A 19,720-nucleotide genomic window follows, 5' to 3' on the forward strand; every position below is an offset into this window, starting at 1 on the left:
CGTCTGTGTGGTTCATGTGGCCCGGCCTGCACTGTGGTCCAGCCATGTTAGAGGCTGCTTTGTAGTGCACACACAGTGACACACAGGGAATTGTATTCGGGCAGGCCTATGCCAACATTGTGTGCTTTTAGGCTATGTCACTATCCCTCAGCTCCAGCTGTACTGAGAGGCATAGTGAGCGGCAGCTCTGGGGGCACATAATGCAGGCCGCTCTACATGGTGTTTGGGGAGTGTGTCTCACTCTATTGCATAAGCTGCAACCAAGTTCCTTCTAGAGCAGTGATGGCTAACCTTGACACTCCAGCTGTTGCAAAACTACAATTCCCATCATGCCTGAACAACCAAAGATATGGCTTTGGCTGCCCAGGCTTGATGGGAGTTGTAGTTTTGCAACAGCTGGAGTGTCAAGGTTAGCCATCACTGCTCTAGAGCAGCTAAACGCCACCTCCCAGCACGATGAGAGTTGTAGTTTTGCACCATCTGGAGGACCGCAGGTTGGTAAAACCTCATCTAGTCAGTGCAGAGTCACAGCCGCCTCCCTCGCTCTCCAGCGCTTAGTGAGCTCCACCCTACTCCCTATGTACAGCCGGCGACTCCGCCCACAGGAGTCACGCGGCCGTCTTTGAATGCCCGTGACGTCATCGCGCCGCGCCGATTAGACTACTTTGTTACGTTCGCCTACCTGCAGATACATTGTGAGCCGTGTGTGCGCCGCGCTCAGGTATGTACACTGCCGCCCGCGAGGGCTCATGCTTCTTCTTCATATCCAGGGTTATCTGTTGTGTGTAATCCCGCACTCTGTGCTCCTCTGTAGCCTTCAGCATAGCTCGGGATATTGGGCTACCTGCCCTTGATGATGTAGTGTCCTTAAAGGGGAACTCCATTGGGATCCATGTTTTTAAGGTTTTGTGAATGATTTTGGATGTTGTCATTCATACTGTTTAGTATACCACAGTCTGGTTGGTGCAGCTCTAGACCTCCATGCTGCTGTGTCCCTCACACTGCATGGGGTAATCCTGTGGATATGAACAGAATTTGGCATAAAATCTCATAAATGCAGGTCCCACCTCCAGTATAGAGGTCCTTATGTCCCACAATCTCTCATGGGGATAGGCTGGGTGGAATACCTCTTTAGAAGTTGAGCTAGTGTTGACAGTACTGCTGCTGTAGCAAAAGAAAAAAATAATAATCAACTGGTACCAAAGATTAGTAATTTACTTTTATTATAAAACTTCAAGTCTTTCAGTACTTATCAACTGCTGTATGTCCTGTAGGGAGTGGTGTATTCTTTCCAATCTGCAGAGCAGGAGAGCGTTTTCTATAGGGATTTGCTGCTGCTCTGGACAGTTCCTGACTGGAAAGAATACACCGCTTCCCACACCTCTGTATGTTTTTTTGGGTGTGGGAGGAAACCCACGCAAACACGGAGAGAACATACAAACTCTTTGCAGATGTTGCCCTTGGTGGGATTTGAACACAGGACTCCAGCGCTGCAAGGCTACAGTGCTAACCACTGAGCCACCATGCTGTAGGACATACAGCAGCTGATAGGTATTAAAAAAACATACGATTTTTTTAAGTAGAAATAAATTACAAATCTCTGGCACCAGTGGATTTGAAAGAAAATATTTTTTGCTGAACTACCCCTTTAATGTTCAAAGGAGCTGAACAGATTGATACATAGTGCTCCTAACACACTCTGAAGTGAACAGGAGCTAAGTTGCAGTGAACTAGGCCCCTTCTCTTCATAGATCCAGTTGTAGCAGCCCCCCTGAACAGCTGGGTTTGTTGGGTGTTGGCATCCTGCTGATCAGCAATTGATGGCCTATCCTCATGCTGCGTTTACACGGAACGATTATCGTGTGAATTTGCACAATACGTGTAAACACTGCGAACAATCAAACAACGAGCGAGAAATCGTTCATTTTGATTTTTCAACAACTTCTAAAATCGTCGTTGATCGTTTGCAATTCGCAGATCGTTACGTGTGAACAGTCGTTCGCCAATTTAACCAATGTGTGAGATAGGCTTAAGCGATCGCAAAACAAGTTTTCCGTACGATATAGCGTACCGTCTAAACGCTGATCGTTATGAAAATAAAATCGTTACTCCGACATCGTTAATCCTACGATCGGGCGAATCATCGTTTCGTGTAAAAGCAGCATATGGACAGGTCATTAATCACCTCTGCCCAGTAACCTCCTTCAGTAGGGTTGGGGAACACTTACTGATTTGGTTAGTTCTCGATTTAGTTGGATACTTACATTTTGTTTCTTTCTTCAGAATGACGGACACATCTGATATAAAGCAAACGTATGAGAATCTGTTTTCTGACCGCTTCACAGCACAGGATGCAGAGTATCAAGAATATCTGAAAATGCCAGAAAGCCAACCTCCTATTGTTGAAGACTGGAGGGGAGGCAATCAGAGGAATCAGGACAGGTAGGTGCCTGCACATCTAGGGTACGTTTACACAATATGCTGTGGATCTGATGGTGTAATTGTGCCGTATATAAATAAATAGCTTAAATGTGCACAATGAAATATGCAGCGTGAAATAAGTAGCATATTAAGTATGTGTGAATGTACTCTTATAAGTGGTTGTCTTCCTTGAACATTCGATCTGAACACCTAAAGTTAAACGCTTTTTATTTTTTAAATTAACAAACCACAGATCTTGGATTAAAAGCAGCTATCTGATGGTACAAGTGGTTTGGGGGAGGCAGATTGTGGGCACAGAGTTGCTTTAATAAAAAGTTGTTTTAAACCAATTAAAAAAGAAATTTTGGGTATGAAAGTAATGCCCTAATGCCTCCAGGTGCAGTAAGAAAACTAAAGCCATAACTCACCTGACCTAAACGCCTGGCTCCTGTTTCCCACTGCTCACCACTTCCTGTGACATTTCACTTGGGTTACTGCTGCCAGTGAGAAGTCCTACAGAAGTACAAAAACTGCAGGCACGCTGGTGGGGGCAGGAAAATAATAAAAAACTGAACTCGCCTGTCCTAGTGCCCCAGATGTCCCGCTCCTGGGTCCAGTTCACAGCAGCTAGCTGTCATCTTCAGCGTAACCTGGGTACGTCACGTGGCTTCTCCAGCTGAAACGTCATAGCCCTGCTGAGCAATCGCCCGCTCAGACAGTCAGTGAATAGGTTGGTGTTCAGCCCCACTCGCTGATTGGCTGGGTGGGATCTCACTCATCTGGGTACGTGACGTTCCAACTGATAGAGCTGCAAGTCATCAGCAGATCTGAACGGGGCCCGGGAGCGGCGCATCTGAGGCACAAGGAGGGGTGAGTTCAGTTGTATATTTTTCTTCCCCTTCCAGCCTGCCTTTAGTTTTTGTAATTCCGTGGGACTTCTTGGGAAAACCTGCTTTAAACCAATCAATGTAACACTGCCATTCTTATGACTGTTGCCTTATTCTGTTCATTACAGATATAGAGACAACAGACACCAGAGACGCTGGGAAGGAAGAAGGGACTGGTCCAACAACAGCTATAACAGCTATAACCAACCACGAGGTGGTAGAGGCTGGGGCCACAACCAATACAGACAGGATCAGTCTTACCGTCAAGAAGGACATCGCGACCACCATTCCGGGAACCAGAGATTTTACCCGGATCGTTATTAGTGATTTTGGTTTTGTAATAAAACATTGTTTTGTTTTTTTTTTCATTTATGAGATGACCTGCAATTCCTATGGTAATTGCATGACCTAGAATTAAATGCACCTATTTTTTAGCATATGGTCAGATGTTCTTGCACTGTAGTAATTTAATCAACCTGATCAGATCATGATCTGAATACAGTATGTGCAGTCTTCACTGTTCTCCAGCTCTGCATCGAATGTATTGTCTAATTTGAGTATTAAAACTAAGGGCACTTTCAGAACTATTCTGTAAGTAAACGCAAGGGCAGAGGAATAACTAATGGTGGCCAATGGCTGCACAATTTGGCCTGCTGTAATGTGTGGCTGCACTCTTACATACATGAGGAAATACAAATACCAGGAGATGTAAAATGATGGTAGGCATTAGTTAAGTTTAATCTCTTCCTGCAAAGTAACAAAAACTACTTGTATTGATCAGTGCCAGTGCACCTTAGGGTCCATAAACACAAAGATTATCTGACAGATTATCTGCCAAAGACTTGAAGCCAAAGCCAGGAATGGATTTGAAAAGAGGAGAAATCTCAGGCTTTCCTTTATGACCTTATCTCTGTTTATAGTCTTTCTGGCTTCGGCTTCAAATCGTTGGCAGATAATCTTTCTGTGTAAATGGACCCTTAGTCGCACAAAGAGCAAGTCCTCAAATGGCACAGTTGACAAAAATAAAAATGCTATGGCTTTCAAAATAGATTGACACAAACATTTTTTTTAAACTCATTGCTGTAACCATACTGATTCTTTTGTGGGAAAGTGATAGCAACAATATCAAACTTTAAAGACCTCTTGTAGCATTTGACTTCTTTTATCAGTTAAAAAGAAAAAGTATGCTTTGAGGAATAGGCTGGGTTTACACGGAACGATAATTCGCCCAATCGAACGGTTAATGATTTTAAAGCAACGATTTGGTTTTTATAACAATCAGCATTTAGATGGAGAAAAATTGTTATTCTGATCGTTTTTAAGATCGCTTCAGCCCATCTTTTACATAGGGTGAATCTTTAAAAGACTATTTACACGAAGCGATCTTCAAATTTTTAGCAAAGGAGGATTTGATAACATGTTGAAAGATCAAAATGAATAATTTTTCGCTTCATCGTTTGCAGTGTTTACACGGAACGATTATCGCTCAAATGCGATCGTTATTGCGAAAATTCGAGCGATAATCGTTCCGTGTAAACACAGCAATTAACTGTACATTTTCAATAGGTGTCAGCTGATTGAGCATCTTTAATGACATTCAAAAGGGGAGAAAGCTGCTACCAGCAGATGCTAGTCTCTCTGAACACAAAAAAGAATCAGGCATGTCAAAATCCAACATGCTCAACTATTTTCTCCCTTGATATCTGCTGTTAGTATAGTTCTTTTACATATTTACACGAGCTTGTCAAGTCCAGTCCCACAGAAGGTCCACTGTAGTGCAAGCCGCTAAAAAACATTTATGTAGCTTATGATCGAAAGGTGTCAAAGCAAGCAATACACTGCAGCTTGCTGCACAGCGGCCAAGACACCTCGAAGACCCCTGTATACTTCAGTGGACATCAGAACTGGACTATGAAGCAATTTAAAGAAGCAGTTCACTTTTTATTTTTTTCACCCCCCCGGGTAGCCGCTGTCATGTATACTTACAGAAGATGATCGGTGTCCCGTTCCCGTCGGTCAGTTCCGTCCCGCGGTGCCGTTCACATCGGGCGCGCGCTCACTTCCGCCGGCTGCTGCGAGTCCTCTTCTCTGCCCAGTGATTATACGCCGGAAGTCACTCGCTTCCATGCATTCTCTATGGAAGCGCGTGACTTCCGGCGTTCAAATGACAAGGGAGAGAAGAGGAGTCACAGCGCCGGCGGAAGTGAGCGCGCACCCGATGTGAACGGCACCGCGGGACGGAACTGACCGACGGGAACGGGACACCGATCATCTTCTGTAAGTATACTTGACAGCGGCTACCCGGGGGGGAGAAAAAAATAAAAAGTGAACTGCTTCTTTAAGATTGCCTGCTCTTATGAATCACATTTTCTGTTACGTACTGTGTTTCCCCGAAAATAAGACAGTGTCTTATATTAATTTTTGCTCCCAAAGATGCGCTATGTCTTATTCTTCCATGAAGAATTCACACTAATTGTTGCACAAAAAAAAATGAACATTATATACTGTGTAGGTGTTGTCATCACAAACCACCATAACCCTGGTGGCAGAGGGGGTCTTACGTTTGGGGGATGCCTTATTTTAAGTTATCCTGTAAATCCTCCACTAGGCCTTATTTTTGGAGGATGTCTTATTTCTTGGGAAACAGGGTAGTTACAGGCAGGGGGATGTGCGTGCACATTGCTTGCCAGGAGGAGATATGTCACCAGCGTGCAATATGGAAAAAGGCAAGTCTGTGGAGGTAGTGTGATACTATGTATGTTCATTTGGAAAATCTTAGGCCCAATCAAAGTAGAACAGTACTGGCATTTCCTAATGGCTGTGGCTTTCACCAGAATAATGCACATGGATTGAAAAACATGACCCAAGTTTAATGCTGCGTTTACACAAAACGAAAATTGGCCCGATCATACGATATATCGTACGGAAATTTCGTTTTTGCGATCGCTTAAGCCTATCTCACACATTGGTTAAATCGCCGAACGACTGTTCACACGGAACGATCTGCAAATTTTTTGCGAACGATCAATGACGATTTGAAAACATGTTCAAAGATCAAAATGAACGATTTCTCGCTCGTCTAATCGTTCGCTCCGTTTACATGTATGATTATCGTTCGAATTCGATCGTTATCGCCCAAATTCGTACGATAATCGTTGCGTGTAAACGCAGCATAAGGGGCTGTACTTAGCCTACAGATTCTCCACATCTTATTCTGATTAATCATGAATGTGATAAGTTAGAAAAAACGTGTAATTAGAGATGAGCACAACTCAAGCATGCTCGAGTCTGATCATTCAGCATTTGAATACCTGTGGCTGAAGAAGTTGGATGCAGCCCTAGGGAGTCCTGGAAAACATAGATGCAGCCATAAGCCATATCCATGTTTTCCACGACTTCCAGGCTGTAACCATGTTTTCCAGGACTCCCTAGGGCTGCATCCAGCTTCTTTCACCACCAGTATTCAAATGCCAAATGATTGTGCTTGAGTTGCGTTCATCTCTATGCGTGATCCATTGAACCTCAAAAGTTAAGAGGATCTTTAGGGTAAGTGCACACTACGAACTCTGGGGGTCGCGCACATTTCCGCCCGTGCCATATACTTCAATCTATGCACAGGCGGATTCCGCCATCCGTCTAAATAGTAAACAGGGTCATCGCAATTCCATTGTGTGCACATAACCTTACAATGTAGTTTTCTGCTGCTGATAACATTTGTTTCACTAATGTTTCAATATGAGCTAATACGGACAATATTACTTGGTGTTGATTCAGATGTGTTTTCTATAACCACTTACAGATAGGACTGTCATGTAGTGGTTCCTCCATAAACTTGACCTCAATGTTACTTGCACAATAAAATAGTTTGTATTTTCCTTATCCAGTATATAAGCCGACCGCATCCAAAATGTTTCCAATATTTTTTAGAAGTTTTTTTTTCTAATTTCTCATCCTTAGAAAATTTATGTTTAGCGCCAATATTTTTTAGAAGTTTTTTTTTCTAATTTCTCATCCTTAGAAAATTTATGTTTAGCGATGACTTCTGTCACATAAAAAATAAAAATAATTTTCTGCAAATAAGGGAAACTTTTACAGTAAGTTGAAAGAGTCCATCAGCAGCTAAAGCGAAGACACTCAACCTTTGGATGCTTCACTCTTTAGTTTTTCTAAAACAAATTCTGGTGTGACAGCAGCTGAAATCTTCACTATTTTATCCCGACTTTTTCCACCCTGTAAAGATAATATTAGCCAGCATTTTATTTACATCACATTATTCACACATTTAACCCCAGATTTATCGATCTGCTCACAGCAACCAATCACAGCTCAGGCTCTGTATACTTCTCCAGATGATGTCAGCAGAATAGGGACAATGCTTAACAACCCCACTGCATTGGCTTCAGAGCGTATGTAGAGGGCGTCATCGTCAGGGAAAATGAACAGAGGCACCAGGGATGGGCATGGTGAGTACAGTGTATTTTCTAATTTTACACATATAGCTACATCCACATAACAGACAGTTGTTGGTTGAATACTTATTTGGGTGAAAGCTATCACTACAACTTCCCCTATACACAAGAGTGCTTGGCTACATCAAGGGTTCATCTGAATACAGAAGTCTGATGGCAACTTATGGATCAGGCATATCAAATTCAACATTTCAAATCTTTCCCCCAAATATACGGTCATTGGACAGTTGAGGCCCACAGAAATTGGTGGGTCCAGCCAACATATGTCTAATATTTCTATTTTTAGGATACACCAAAGGTTGTGAAGCTATACTGCACTGATTAGTCATGACCCCTATAAAAATTCAATGCTAGCTACTCGGGCACCCACAACAATTTGGCCACAAAAACAAAAGACAAGATGGTTATCTGGTGACTTGATTCCAGGATCTATTGCCAGTATCTGACCATCTTTTGTCAGCACTTGCTGAATTATTCAATTCATTGCATTCATTCTTCCAGAATAGAAAAAAAGATAGGTCAAAGGGAAGCAAATAATCAATGCAATATTTATAATTCTAAACTCTATTTTTATTTGAAAACCATATACCATTCGCTCATCTACCCGTGCAAAAGGATATGTGTGGCCAATGGCTGATTAAAGCCATTCATGCAGGCTCTGTAGGTAGGACTGATTTAGCAGATCAGCACTGGTTTATGTACATCGTGGCATGGGCCATATAATAAGGCATTAAAGGGGTTATCCAGCGGAAAAAAAATTCTTTCAAATTAACTAGCTTCAGAAAGTTATATAGATTTGTAATTTACTTCTATTAAAAAGCTCAAGTCTTCCCATACGTATTAGCTGCTGTATATCTTGCAGGAAATGTTTTATTTTCAGTCTGACACAGTGCTCTCTGCTGACATCTCTGGCTGAGACAGGAACTGTCCAGAGCAGGAGAGGTTTTCTATGGGGATTCATATAAAACCAAGACAGAGTTCCTGCCTCGGCCAGAGATGTCAGCAGAGAGCACTGTGTCAGACTGAAAATAAACCAACATTTCCTGCAGGACATTTAGCAGCTTATAAGTGAGATTTTTTAATTGAAGTAAATTACAAATCTATATAACTTTCTGATTTCATTTGATTTGAAAGAAAAAGATTTTCACTGGAAAACCCCTTTAAGGAGACAAATATGCCACAATTCTATGGCAAAATCAAACTCAGTCCCCAAGTCAGGTACAGCTGCTACCTCTGTACCCCTATACCTATGCCCCTGCCACCCATCCACATGTATTTTACTGTACATTTTGCCATGTGTTATTGTGACCTTAGAGACGGCTATTAAAAATATAAAAGACTTACCTTATCAAGATTAACTTCGCTCTTCTTTACCTCCAGGACCTTTGAGAGATAGCGGCATAATTCAGCATTTGCCTCTCCTTCTGATGGAGGAGCTGCAATTGCAACTCCAACAGCCTCTGTTGTCACATCTATTGCATAAATATAACACCATCAATATAGTACAGTTGCAGAAAGCAGATTTCATCTTCAAACAATGGAAATGAGGATGGCGTGTAAGAATAATGACAGAAAAGTAATGTAGGAGGATTCTTGTATAAAACCCATGATTATGTAAAAAAAAATGTATTCACAAATCTCAGCCTAGAAAAATAGTGAAACCCCTAACACAACTAAGATACATACTTACATAAAGGTGCTATGAAACTGCCTCAAAAAGCTGCTTGACACCCACAGTGGCAGAACTACAGGGGTCACAGTGGTTGGAATTGTGACCAGGCTCTCCTGTCACATCAAGCCCTTCGGTCCCCTGCATACAAGGATCAGGAGCTAAGCATCACAAGGATGTTGAGTAAGACTTTGCTTACAACTTGTGCCTCCTACTCATACAGTAATTTCATTTGGTGAGTTTACTTGCTTGGTGCTCAGCTAGAAGACCTGGAAAAGCCAGGAGTAGTTGCTCATGAAGGAGATGGATCATGTAAATACAAACTACTTGGTAATATAACTTTATTTAAATAAATGTATATTTTATATATTTACACATGCACCTCTGATGACTGGCAGCAGTAAAGGGTGACATGCCCTTGCACTCTGTTAGTAATTCTAGCACAGTGGGCGGTGATAGCAGTGTGGAGCAGAGGCTGCCACACACAGTGATTGTTTCGGTCAGCCTCCAACATGTAAATTATTTGGGTGGACAGCAGAATCCACCTGGGCATAGAATGGAGTCTATGGGACGGGTGGAACTTCAAGCGGGAGCGTGGAGGAACGAGCATCGGAATCCACTGGAAGTTGTCTGCGTGATTTCTGTTGTGTGCACATACCCTTATAAAGTAAGAGGAACTATGGGAGACATTTATCAAGGGGTTTGAGCCTAATTTTTGGTGAATAAATGCATTTTTCACCCATTTTGGGTCTAAGTTCTATTTATGAACTAGTATTCAACAGGTGAATATTTTTAGATGCAACTTTTTTTTAATCTTAAAATAAATAACCAACACTGCACTTGCTCAATGGCATAAAACAGTCCATCCACATCCAACCGGACCCCACTAAGTCCACTTTATATAATACCACACATGTGCAAAGATGTGTATATCGTATTAGAAATACCTTGTATTGCGGCACTTGAACACTTGCTCTTTCCAGCAACAAGGATGAATAGTCAAAAAGATGAAGACTTAGGGTCCTATTCCACGGGCCGAGCAGGGACCGATCAACTATGTAAACGAGCGGCGATCTGCTAGATCGCCGCTTGTTTACTGGGCCTATTCCACGGCCCGATGATCGTTACCGATATCCTTGCAGCCCTTGCACCAGCATACATTACCTGCAGGTCTTCTTCTCTGCGCTGTCTTCATCCCCGGGTCCCACGCGCTCTATCTTCCGAATGGCCGGTCAGTTGACAGGCCACGCGGCGGTCCCGGCCTGTGATTGGCTGAGCGCTCCGTCAGCTGACCGGCCATTCGGAAGATAGAGAGCGCGGGAAGCGGGGATGAAGACAGCGCGAAGAAGAAGACCTGACAGGTAATGTATGATGCTGCGCTTCTGAAATCGTCGGTCGCCCGCCACGCACCGCTATTCAACCGTAGCGATGCGCGGTGGGGGAATGATGATTTTAGGTCTGGCCCTAAATGAACGATCAGCCGATGACACGGATCACAATACACGGAACAATAATCGGCCGAATCGGGCCAAATGGGGCCGATTATCGTTACTGTGGAATAGGGCCCTTAGTCTGCCGCTGTGGGGGTGGATGGTTTGGACTGAGGGGAGAGAACACGTCAGCCTGTGAGCACTTTTGGATGTCCTGTATGAGAAGCCGAATAAATTGTGAATTTTGCAGACTAAGGCTATGTTCACATTATGTGAACACCCGGCCGTTTCGTGACCCCGGCCGGGTCACGGAACGGCCGGTCTTAGCCCAGATCATCCCGGCCGGTACTTAAGTACTGGCCGGGTGATCTTTCCGGCCGCGGAGCTCTGATGCGAGCGCATCAGCGCTTCCCATAGCCCACAGTGAACTGACAGGTCTTTCTGCGGCCGGAATTCACTGAATTCCGGACGCAGAAAACTGACATGTCAGTTTTTTTCAGCGCCGCATGGGATCCCGGCCGGAACGTATACGATGTGTGTACGCTCCGGCCGGAATCCTATTGAAAATATGGCTATATTACACACCGCAAAACTACGGCCGTAGTTCTGCAGCGAGAACTACGGCCATAGTTTTACGTAGTGTGAACATAGCCTAAGTCTTCATCTCTGTGAGTATTTAACCTTGTTGCTGGAAAGAGCAAGTGTTCAAGTGCCGCAATACAAGGTATTTCTCATACGATATACACATCTTTGCACATGTATGGTACTTTTTTTTAATCGGCCTGTTTTAAGGATTAACCCAAAAGTTTGCATAATCTGGGATTAGCGCCCAATTTATCATTTGCGACTTTTCAAAAAGTCGCATAAACAGGCGCAAGCTTACGTCTGGTCAGAACCAGGTGAATAAAACAGCACAGTTTTTTCATAGTTGCGCCTTTTTATTTAGATGCATTTATTATGGGAGTGCTACATGTTTATGAATCAGTCACAAGATATTAGAACAAAATACACCAATCCCCATTAGACTAGTTGCACTTATTAGACTCCTTAGTAAGGCCTTATGCCCTCGTTCCGTAATTTTTTCGGGTCCGGAAACCACCCGCTAAAAATTACGGGTTGGACATCCGTATTGCTTCCGTATTGCATTCGGAAGCACGGAAGTCTGATGATGCCTGCAATCACCACCGAGCACGGAAGCGTCCCCAGTTGCCATGGTGATCGCAGGACACTTCTGTGCTCGGTCTTTACAGGCATCATCAGACCCCTCCTGCGATCACCATGACAACCGGGGACGCTTCCGTGCATGATTGGCATCATCAGACCCCCTCCGTGGCATCAGACCCCCTCCTGCAGCATCATCAGACCCCTCCTGCGGTAATGATGCGATCTCCTATGCGATCCTCCTGTGCCGTTCTGCCTTCAGTGCTCTTAATTGATTCATTGATACTTTCCTAACTTCATTGTAAACACCCCAATTTATTGAGGTAATTGGTACTTGTACCTTTGTAGCCCAGCTGCCAATCATCATTACCAATTAGCACGATAAATTGGTGTTTACTATGTGGTTAGGAAAGTATCAATGAATCAATTAAGAGTCTGTGAGCAGTGAATGAATGGCCTGTCAGCTAAATTCGGCACAATATAATAGATCCCAGCACTTCTATATACTGCTGTGCAAATAGGAGCATGAGTTATCCATATTTTTCTACGGAAATACGGATGCCAAACATGTTGCAATCCGCAAACAATCCGTAGACAATTGATGTCAATGAGAGCATCCGTGAAAAAATCTGGGTCCGCACTAGGACATGTCCTTTTTTTTTTACGGATTGATTTTCATCCATTTCTGCTACTGATCGTGTAAATAGCCCAATAGACTTCAATGTGCTCTAACTCGGATACGGAAATACGGATCCGTAAATTACGGAACGTGTGAATAAGGCCTAAATGTCTCATTTAGTGTATTGGATGTATTTACCTGTGACAGCATTCAGTTTGGAACCTGGTTTGGCATGTACAGATATTAAAACAGAGCCATTTTTGTCGAGCACTACAGGACCTGTAGGCTGGGCTGCCTGTGCAGACTCCTTCTTCTGGCCTTTTCCCTGTAGAGAAGTGCAGAATTTTTATTTTATAGGCAATGTAAAAATAACACTGAATCAGAGGCTGACAAACTGTGTGGAATCAGTATATGGGCCTCATGGAATCCAATACCTTGTAGAGACCCCCTTTATGTCTCACAATCAGTCAGTAATTGTGAGGCAGGACATTAACAAGGTTTATGGTCCACTTACACGGAGCGATAATTCACCCAATCGATCGTTTAACAATCTTAAAGCAATAATTTGTTTTTTATAACTATCAGCGTTTAGACGAATAAATCGTTAGAAAAATCGTTATTGCAAATGTTTTTAAGATCGTTTAAATCGATCTCACACATAGGGTGAATTGGTGAAAGACTGTTTACACGAATCGATCTGTGAATTTTTAGTGAACGACCGAAGACGATTTGAGAGCATGTTGAAAGGTCACAATGAACGATTTCTCACTCATCATTTGATCGTCCACTGTGTTTACACGAGCCAGTTATCGCTCAAATGTGATCGTTATTGCGAAAATTTTAATGATAATCGTTCCGTGTAAATACACCAATAGGCACTTGGTGGTGATTATGCGCCAAAGAGGCTAATTATTGCTCGGCCAATGAATGAGCAATTGCTTCTTATGGTGCGTTTACATGAAACGATTATCGTTCGCATTTTTGCTATAAGGATCTGAGCATTTGAGCGATAACTGGCTCGTCTAAACACAGTGAACGATCAAGCGACGAGCAAGAAATCGTTCATTGTCATCTTTCAACATATTCTCAAATCGTCGTTGGTCGTTCACTAAAAATTTGCATCGCTTCGTGTAAGCAGTCTTTCACAGATTCACCCTATGTGTGAAATGGGTTTAAGCGATCATAAAAATGATGGCAATAACGATTTTTAAATCTGTTTCTCTCTTCGTCTAAGCGCTGATCGTTATAAAAACCAAATCGTTGCTTCAAAATTGTTTAACGATCAATTGGGCGAATTATGGCTCAGTGTAAACGGACGATTAGTCAGCTGATCACTGGGATCATCGGCCACTAACAATCTTCATTGGCTGTCAGCACATCACACACATAACCATGGGATGTGCGGTCAACAATAATGCAAGCAAATCACATGATCAAATATAAAGTGGTTATAAATAAAAATTCTTAAAGGAAAATGGAGATGAAGCAGGGGCTCAGGCTGGAGGTGTCACTCCTCCATGTGTTACTATGGAGCATGCCACCCTGCACCCTGGTGGTACACTGCCTTCCAGGCTATGTCCACATCATCGTTCATGGAGTAGGTGAGTGCCCCATCAGTAGCCCAGTTTTCTGTAATGGCTTCCCTGTCAGGATTAATAAAGTTATAAGGCTGCCCAGCTGTCTCTGAGCTGTACGGATGGCAAAACTACAATTCCCAGCATGCAACAGCTTTAGAGTCACAGGTAAATGAACAGGAGCAGAAGATAGGCCAGTAACGTGAAAGCTCCAGGACTCTGGTGTCTGCTATTCCCCGGGCAGTACGGCCGCAGCGGTCACCTCTTTGCTCTCCTTCCGCGGCATGGTGTGAGCTCGTCCAGCGGCGACTGCGGCCCGGGCTGGTGCGGTCAGTGTCAGAGCCGTGCGGCACCGCCGGCCCAGCATAGATGCACACCTCCTGCCTCAGGGGGGCGCTGTCTGCCCGCAGTGATGTTTCTCCTCTCTACACTGCTGAGTCCATGGAAGCGGCGGAGCGTCACGTGTTCAGCGTCATGTAGTGCTTTGTGTAAAATTCTGTGTGGTTTTTTTACGTCCACTTGCCAGGTTTTGATATATTTCCCCCAAATGTTGAGGACCTGCTTGTTGTACAAGCACAATGAGCTCCAGTTTTGGAGCTTTGTGGTGGTTTTATTTTAGTATTGTATGCCAACCAGGTCCTTGCTTACAATTTTCAAGTGCTTACATAGATTTTTTGGACAATCCAGTACATGAACTTATTATTTATAGAATAAAATGTTAAATATGTATTACTGGGGTTTAACATTACAATAGTAAATGGCAGAATATATATTCGCATAAGGAGACATCTCGAAAATCACGTTCCATTTTAAGCTGTACATATTAGATGGTGGTGATATACAGTCATGGCCAAAAGTTTTGAGAATGACACAAATATTATATTTTCACATGATCTGCCGCCCTCTGGTTTTTATGTGTGTTTGTCAGATGTTTTTATCACATACAGAAATATAATTGCAATCATATTATGATTAACAAAAGCTTATACTGACAGTTAGAAGGAGTTATTGCAGTAAGTCAATATTTGCAGTGTTGACCCTTCTTCTTCAGGACCTCTGCAATTCTCCCTGGCATGCTCTCAATCAACTTCTGGACAAAATCCTGACTGATAGCAGTCCATTCTTGCACAATCAATGCTTGCATTTTGTCAGAATTTGTTGGTTTTTGTTTGTCCACCCGTCTCTTGATGATTGACCACAAGTTCTCAATGGGATAAAGATCTGAGGAGTTTCCAGGCCATGGACCTAAAATCTCTATGTTTTGTTCCCTGAGCCATTTAGCTATCACCTTTGCTTTATGGGAAGGTGCTTCATCATGCCGAAAAAGGCATTGTTGATTGCCAAACTGCTCTTGGACGGTTGGGAGAAGTTGCTCTTGGAGGACATTCTGGTACCATTCTTTATTCATGGCTGTGCTTTTAGGCAGGACTGTGAGAGAGCCAATTTCCTTGGCTGAGAAGCAACCCCACACATGAATGGTTTCAGGATGCTTTACAGTTGGCATGAGACAAGACTGGTGGTAGCGCTCACCTCGTCTTCTCCGAATAAGCTGTTTTCCCAAACAATCTAAAAGGGGATTCATCAGAGAAAATGACCTTACCCCAGTCCTCAGCAGTCCACTGCCTGTACCTTTTGCAGAATATCAGTCTGTCCCTGATGGTTTTTCTGGAGAGAAGTGGCTTCTTTGCTGACCTCCTTGAGACCAGGCCTTTCTCCAAGAGTCTCCGCATCACAGTGCGTGCAGATGCACTCACACCTGCCTGCTGCCATTCCTGAGCAAGCTCTGCACTGCTGGTGGCCCAATCCTGCAGCTGAAACACTTTTAAGAGACAGTCCTGGCGCTTGCTGGTCTTTCTTGGGCGCCCTGGAGCCTTTTTGGCAACAATGGAACCTCTCTCCTTAAAGTTCTTGATGACGCGATTGTTGACTGAGGTGCAATCTTTCTAGCTGGGATACTCTTCCCTGTTATGCAATGTTATGTGCAATGATGACTGCACATGTTTCTTTAAAAATAACCATGGTTAACAGAAGAAAAACAATAATGCCAAGCACCAGCCTCCTTTTAAAGTGTCCAGTGATGTCATTCTTACTTAATCATGACAGATTGATCTCCAGCCCTGTCCTCATCAACACCCACACCTGTGTTAATGGAGCAATCACTGAAACAATGTTAGCTGGTCCTTTTAAGGCAGGGCTGCAATGATGTTGAAATGTGTTTTGGGGGATAAAGTTCATTTTCTAGGCAAATATTGACTTTGCAAGTAATTGCTGTTAACCCTTTAAGGACGGGGCCACTTTTCGTTTTTGCGTTTTCGTTTTTTCCTCCCTGTGTTTAAAAGGCCATAGCACTTGCATTTTTCCACCTAGAAACCCACATGAGCCCTTATTTTTTGCGTCATTAATTGTACTTTGCAATGAGAGGCTGAATGTTTGCATAAAGTACACTGTGAAACCAGAAAAAAATTCAAAGTGTGGTGAAATTGAAAACAAAAACGCATTTCTTTTATTTGGGGGGATTGTGTTTTTACGCCATTCGCCCTGGGGTAAAACTGACTTGTTATGCATGTTCCTCAAGTCGTTCTGATTAAAACGATATATATAACATGTATAACTTTTATTGTATCTGATGGCCTGTAAAAAATTCAAACCATTGTTAACAAATATACGTTCCTTAAAATCGCTCCCTTCCCATGCTTATAACGCTTTTATCCTTGGGTCTGTGGGGCTGTGTCAGGTGTCATTTTTTGCGCCATGATATGTTCTTTCTATCAGTACCTTGGGATTTTTTTTGCGCTGACGCCGTTTACCGTACGAGATTAGGAATGTGATTAATAGTTCGGGCGATTACGCACGCGGCGATAGCAAACATGTTTATTTATTTATTTACTTTTATTTAAAACCTGGGTAAAGGGGGGTGATTCAAACTTTTATTAGGGGAGGGGGCTTTTTACTTATAACAATACTTTTTTTTTTTTTTTACACATATACTAGAAGCCCCCCCCACTTCTAGTATATACACTTTGATCTGTCATTGAGATCTTTGCTGTATAGTTATACAGCAAAGATCAATGAGATCGGCACTCGTTTGCTTTCGGCTGCTGCAGCCGCAAACAAACGAGTGCCGAGCCGGGGATGGCGCCATCTTGGAGCGGTCCCCGGCCGGCTTCAGCAACAGAGATCGCTCGCGATCTCACCCACTAGACACCAGGGAAGTGCTGCAGCCGGTAATCGGATGCAGCTGTCATGTTTGACGGCTGCATCTGATTACTGTATTAGCGGGCACGGCGATCGGACCGTGCCTTCTAATACCCACGGTCCCGGCTACAAGGGGCACCCGGAACCGTCATGTGTCCTTAAGAGGTTAAAGGGGAACTCCGGATAAGAAAAAACTTATTTTCTATTAAAAGTACATTAAAAGTTAAATATACACTCACCGGCCACTTTATTAGGTACACCATGCTAGTAACGGATTGGACCCCCTTTTGCCTTCAGAACTGCCTCAATTCTTCGTGGCATAGATTCAACAAGGTGCTGGGTCCATATTGACATGATGGCATCACACAGTTGCCGCAGATTTGTCGGCTGCACATCCATGATGCGAATCTCTTGTTCCACCACATCCCAAAGATGCTCTATTGGATTGAGATCTGGTGACTGTGGAGGCCATTTGAGTACAGTGAACTCATTGTCATGTTCAAGAAACCAGTCTGAGATGATTATAGCTTTATGACATGGCACATTATCCTGCTGAAAGTAGCCATCAGATGTTGGGTACATTGTGGTCATAAAGGGATGGACATGGTCAGCAACAATACTCAGGTAGGCTGTGGCGTTGCAACGATGCTCAATTGGTACCAAGGGGCCCAAAGAGTGCCAAGAAAATATTCCCCACACCATGACACCACCACCACCAGCCTGAACCGTTGATACAAGGCAGGATGGATCCATGCTTTCATGTTGTTGACGCCAAATTCTGACCCTACCGTCCGAATGTCGCAGCAGAAATCGAGACTCATCAGACCAGGCAACGTTTTTCTAATCTTCTACTGTCCAATTTCGATGCAAATTTTGTGCAAATTGTAGCCTCAGTTTCCTGTTCTTAGCTGAAAGGAGTGGCACCCGGTGTGGTCTTCTGCTGCTGTAGCCCATCTGCCTCAAAGTTCGACGTACTGTGCGTTCAGAGATGCTCTTCTGCCTACCTTGGTTGTAACGGTTGGCTATTTGAGTCACTGTTGCCTTTCTATCAGCTCGAACCAGTCTGCCCATTCTCCTCTGACCTCTGGCATCAACAAGGCATTTCCGCCCACAGAACTGCCGCTCACTGGATGTTTTTTCTTTTTCGGACCATTCTTTGTAAACCTTAGAGATGGTTGTGCGTGAAAATCCCAGTAGATCAGCAGTTTCTGAAATACTCAGACCAGCCCTTCTGGCACCAACAACCATGCCACGTTCAAAGGCACTCAAATCACCTTTCTTCCCCATACTGATGCTCGGTTTGAACTGCAGGAGATTGTCTTGACCATGTCTACATGCCTAAATGCACTGAGTTGCCGCCATGTGATTGGCTGATTAGAAATTAAGTGGTAACGTGCAGTTGGACAGGTGTACCTAACAAAGTGGCCGGTGAGTGTATGTTTCTATACAATGTATGGCTGGGTTCACACTATGTATATTTCAGTCAGTATTGTGGTCCTTACATTGCAACCAAAACCAGGAGTGGATTAAAAACACAGAAAGGCTCTGTTCACACAATGTTGAAATTGAGTGGATGGCCGCCATATAACAGTAAATAACGGCCATTATTTCTATATAACAGCCGTTGTTTTAAAATAACAGCAAATATTTGCCATTAAATGGCGGCCATCCACTCAATTTCAACATTGTGTGAACAGATCCTTTCTGAGTTTTTAATCCACTCCTGGTTTTGGTTGCAATATGAGGACCACAATACTGACTGAAATATACGTAGTGTGAACCCAGCCTTATACTGTATCTGTGCGGTTCTGCCACACTGGTAGCTGATAGAAGTGAAAAAAATGGCCCCTGTGCAAATCCACATTGTCTCCTGCTCCTTCTGCTCTCCCCCTTATGAGACAAATCTTCCATGCCTCTGTCTCACATTGTGTGTGTTTGCTGAGATCAGGCTGATGATGCAGACAGGGGGCAGGGCGTGATGTCACACGAGGCTTGGCTGGATCCCATCTCTGACCAGCCAGAAGCAGGTGTTGCACAAATGGATTTTTGGTAGTTTCAAAAAAATGGAATAGATAGGTAAGTAATGCTTTATGCTTCTGCAGAAGTTTCATTTTTTATCACTCTTTATAACATTCTGGAGTATATGCAAATTGCCATTTTAAAAACGGAAGCAGTAGACTTAGTAAAAATTTAATATTTGTATCACTGTTGATTATACAAAACATATAGCCAAGGAGTAGACCTCTAATGCTGATATATAACAAGATTAGGTTTGGATATCTTCACTTGTTTAAA

The 19,720-nt window shown here is 43.3% G+C and overlaps 2 protein-coding genes across 2 annotated transcripts; one reads left to right on the forward strand and one right to left on the reverse strand.

Moving 5' to 3' along the window:
- Positions 1 to 615: 615 nt before the first annotated feature.
- RAMAC (RNA guanine-7 methyltransferase activating subunit) lies at positions 616 to 3,676 on the forward strand. Its single transcript, XM_069956612.1, has 3 exons — positions 616 to 721; positions 2,284 to 2,442; positions 3,437 to 3,676. The coding sequence occupies exons 2-3, from the start codon at positions 2,285 to 2,287 to the stop codon at positions 3,630 to 3,632; spliced, it is 354 nt and encodes a 117-aa protein (XP_069812713.1). The 5' UTR covers positions 616 to 721; position 2,284; the 3' UTR covers positions 3,633 to 3,676.
- Positions 3,677 to 7,156: 3,480 nt separating this feature from the next.
- On the reverse strand, positions 7,157 to 14,665 carry C1H15orf40 (chromosome 1 C15orf40 homolog). Its single transcript, XM_069956613.1, has 4 exons — positions 14,493 to 14,665; positions 12,855 to 12,981; positions 9,122 to 9,249; positions 7,157 to 7,538 (listed from the first exon to the last, which is right to left on the reverse strand). The coding sequence occupies exons 1-4, from the start codon at positions 14,595 to 14,597 to the stop codon at positions 7,443 to 7,445; spliced, it is 456 nt and encodes a 151-aa protein (XP_069812714.1). The 5' UTR covers positions 14,598 to 14,665; the 3' UTR covers positions 7,157 to 7,442.
- Positions 14,666 to 19,720: the final 5,055 nt, after the last annotated feature.

This window comes from Dendropsophus ebraccatus, chromosome 1, assembly GCF_027789765.1.
Source record: "Dendropsophus ebraccatus isolate aDenEbr1 chromosome 1, aDenEbr1.pat, whole genome shotgun sequence".
NCBI lineage: Eukaryota > Metazoa > Chordata > Amphibia > Anura > Hylidae > Dendropsophus > Dendropsophus ebraccatus.

Coding starts and splice junctions, on each gene's coding strand:
- RAMAC (XM_069956612.1), top strand. CDS start 2,285: ATGACGGACACATCTGATATAAAGCAAACGTATGAGAATCTGTTTTCT. Junction 2,443..3,436: donor AATCAGAGGAATCAGGACAG/GTAGGTGCCTGC, acceptor TGTTCATTACAG/ATATAGAGACAACAGACACC.
- C1H15orf40 (XM_069956613.1), bottom strand. CDS start 14,597: ATGCTGGGCCGGCGGTGCCGCACGGCTCTGACACTGACCGCACCAGCC. Junction 12,982..14,492: donor CGCGGAAGGAGAGCAAAGAG/GTGACCGCTGCG, acceptor ACTTCTCTACAG/GGAAAAGGCCAGAAGAAGGA. Junction 9,250..12,854: donor CAAACTGAATGCTGTCACAG/GTAAATACATCC, acceptor TTTATGCAATAG/ATGTGACAACAGAGGCTGTT.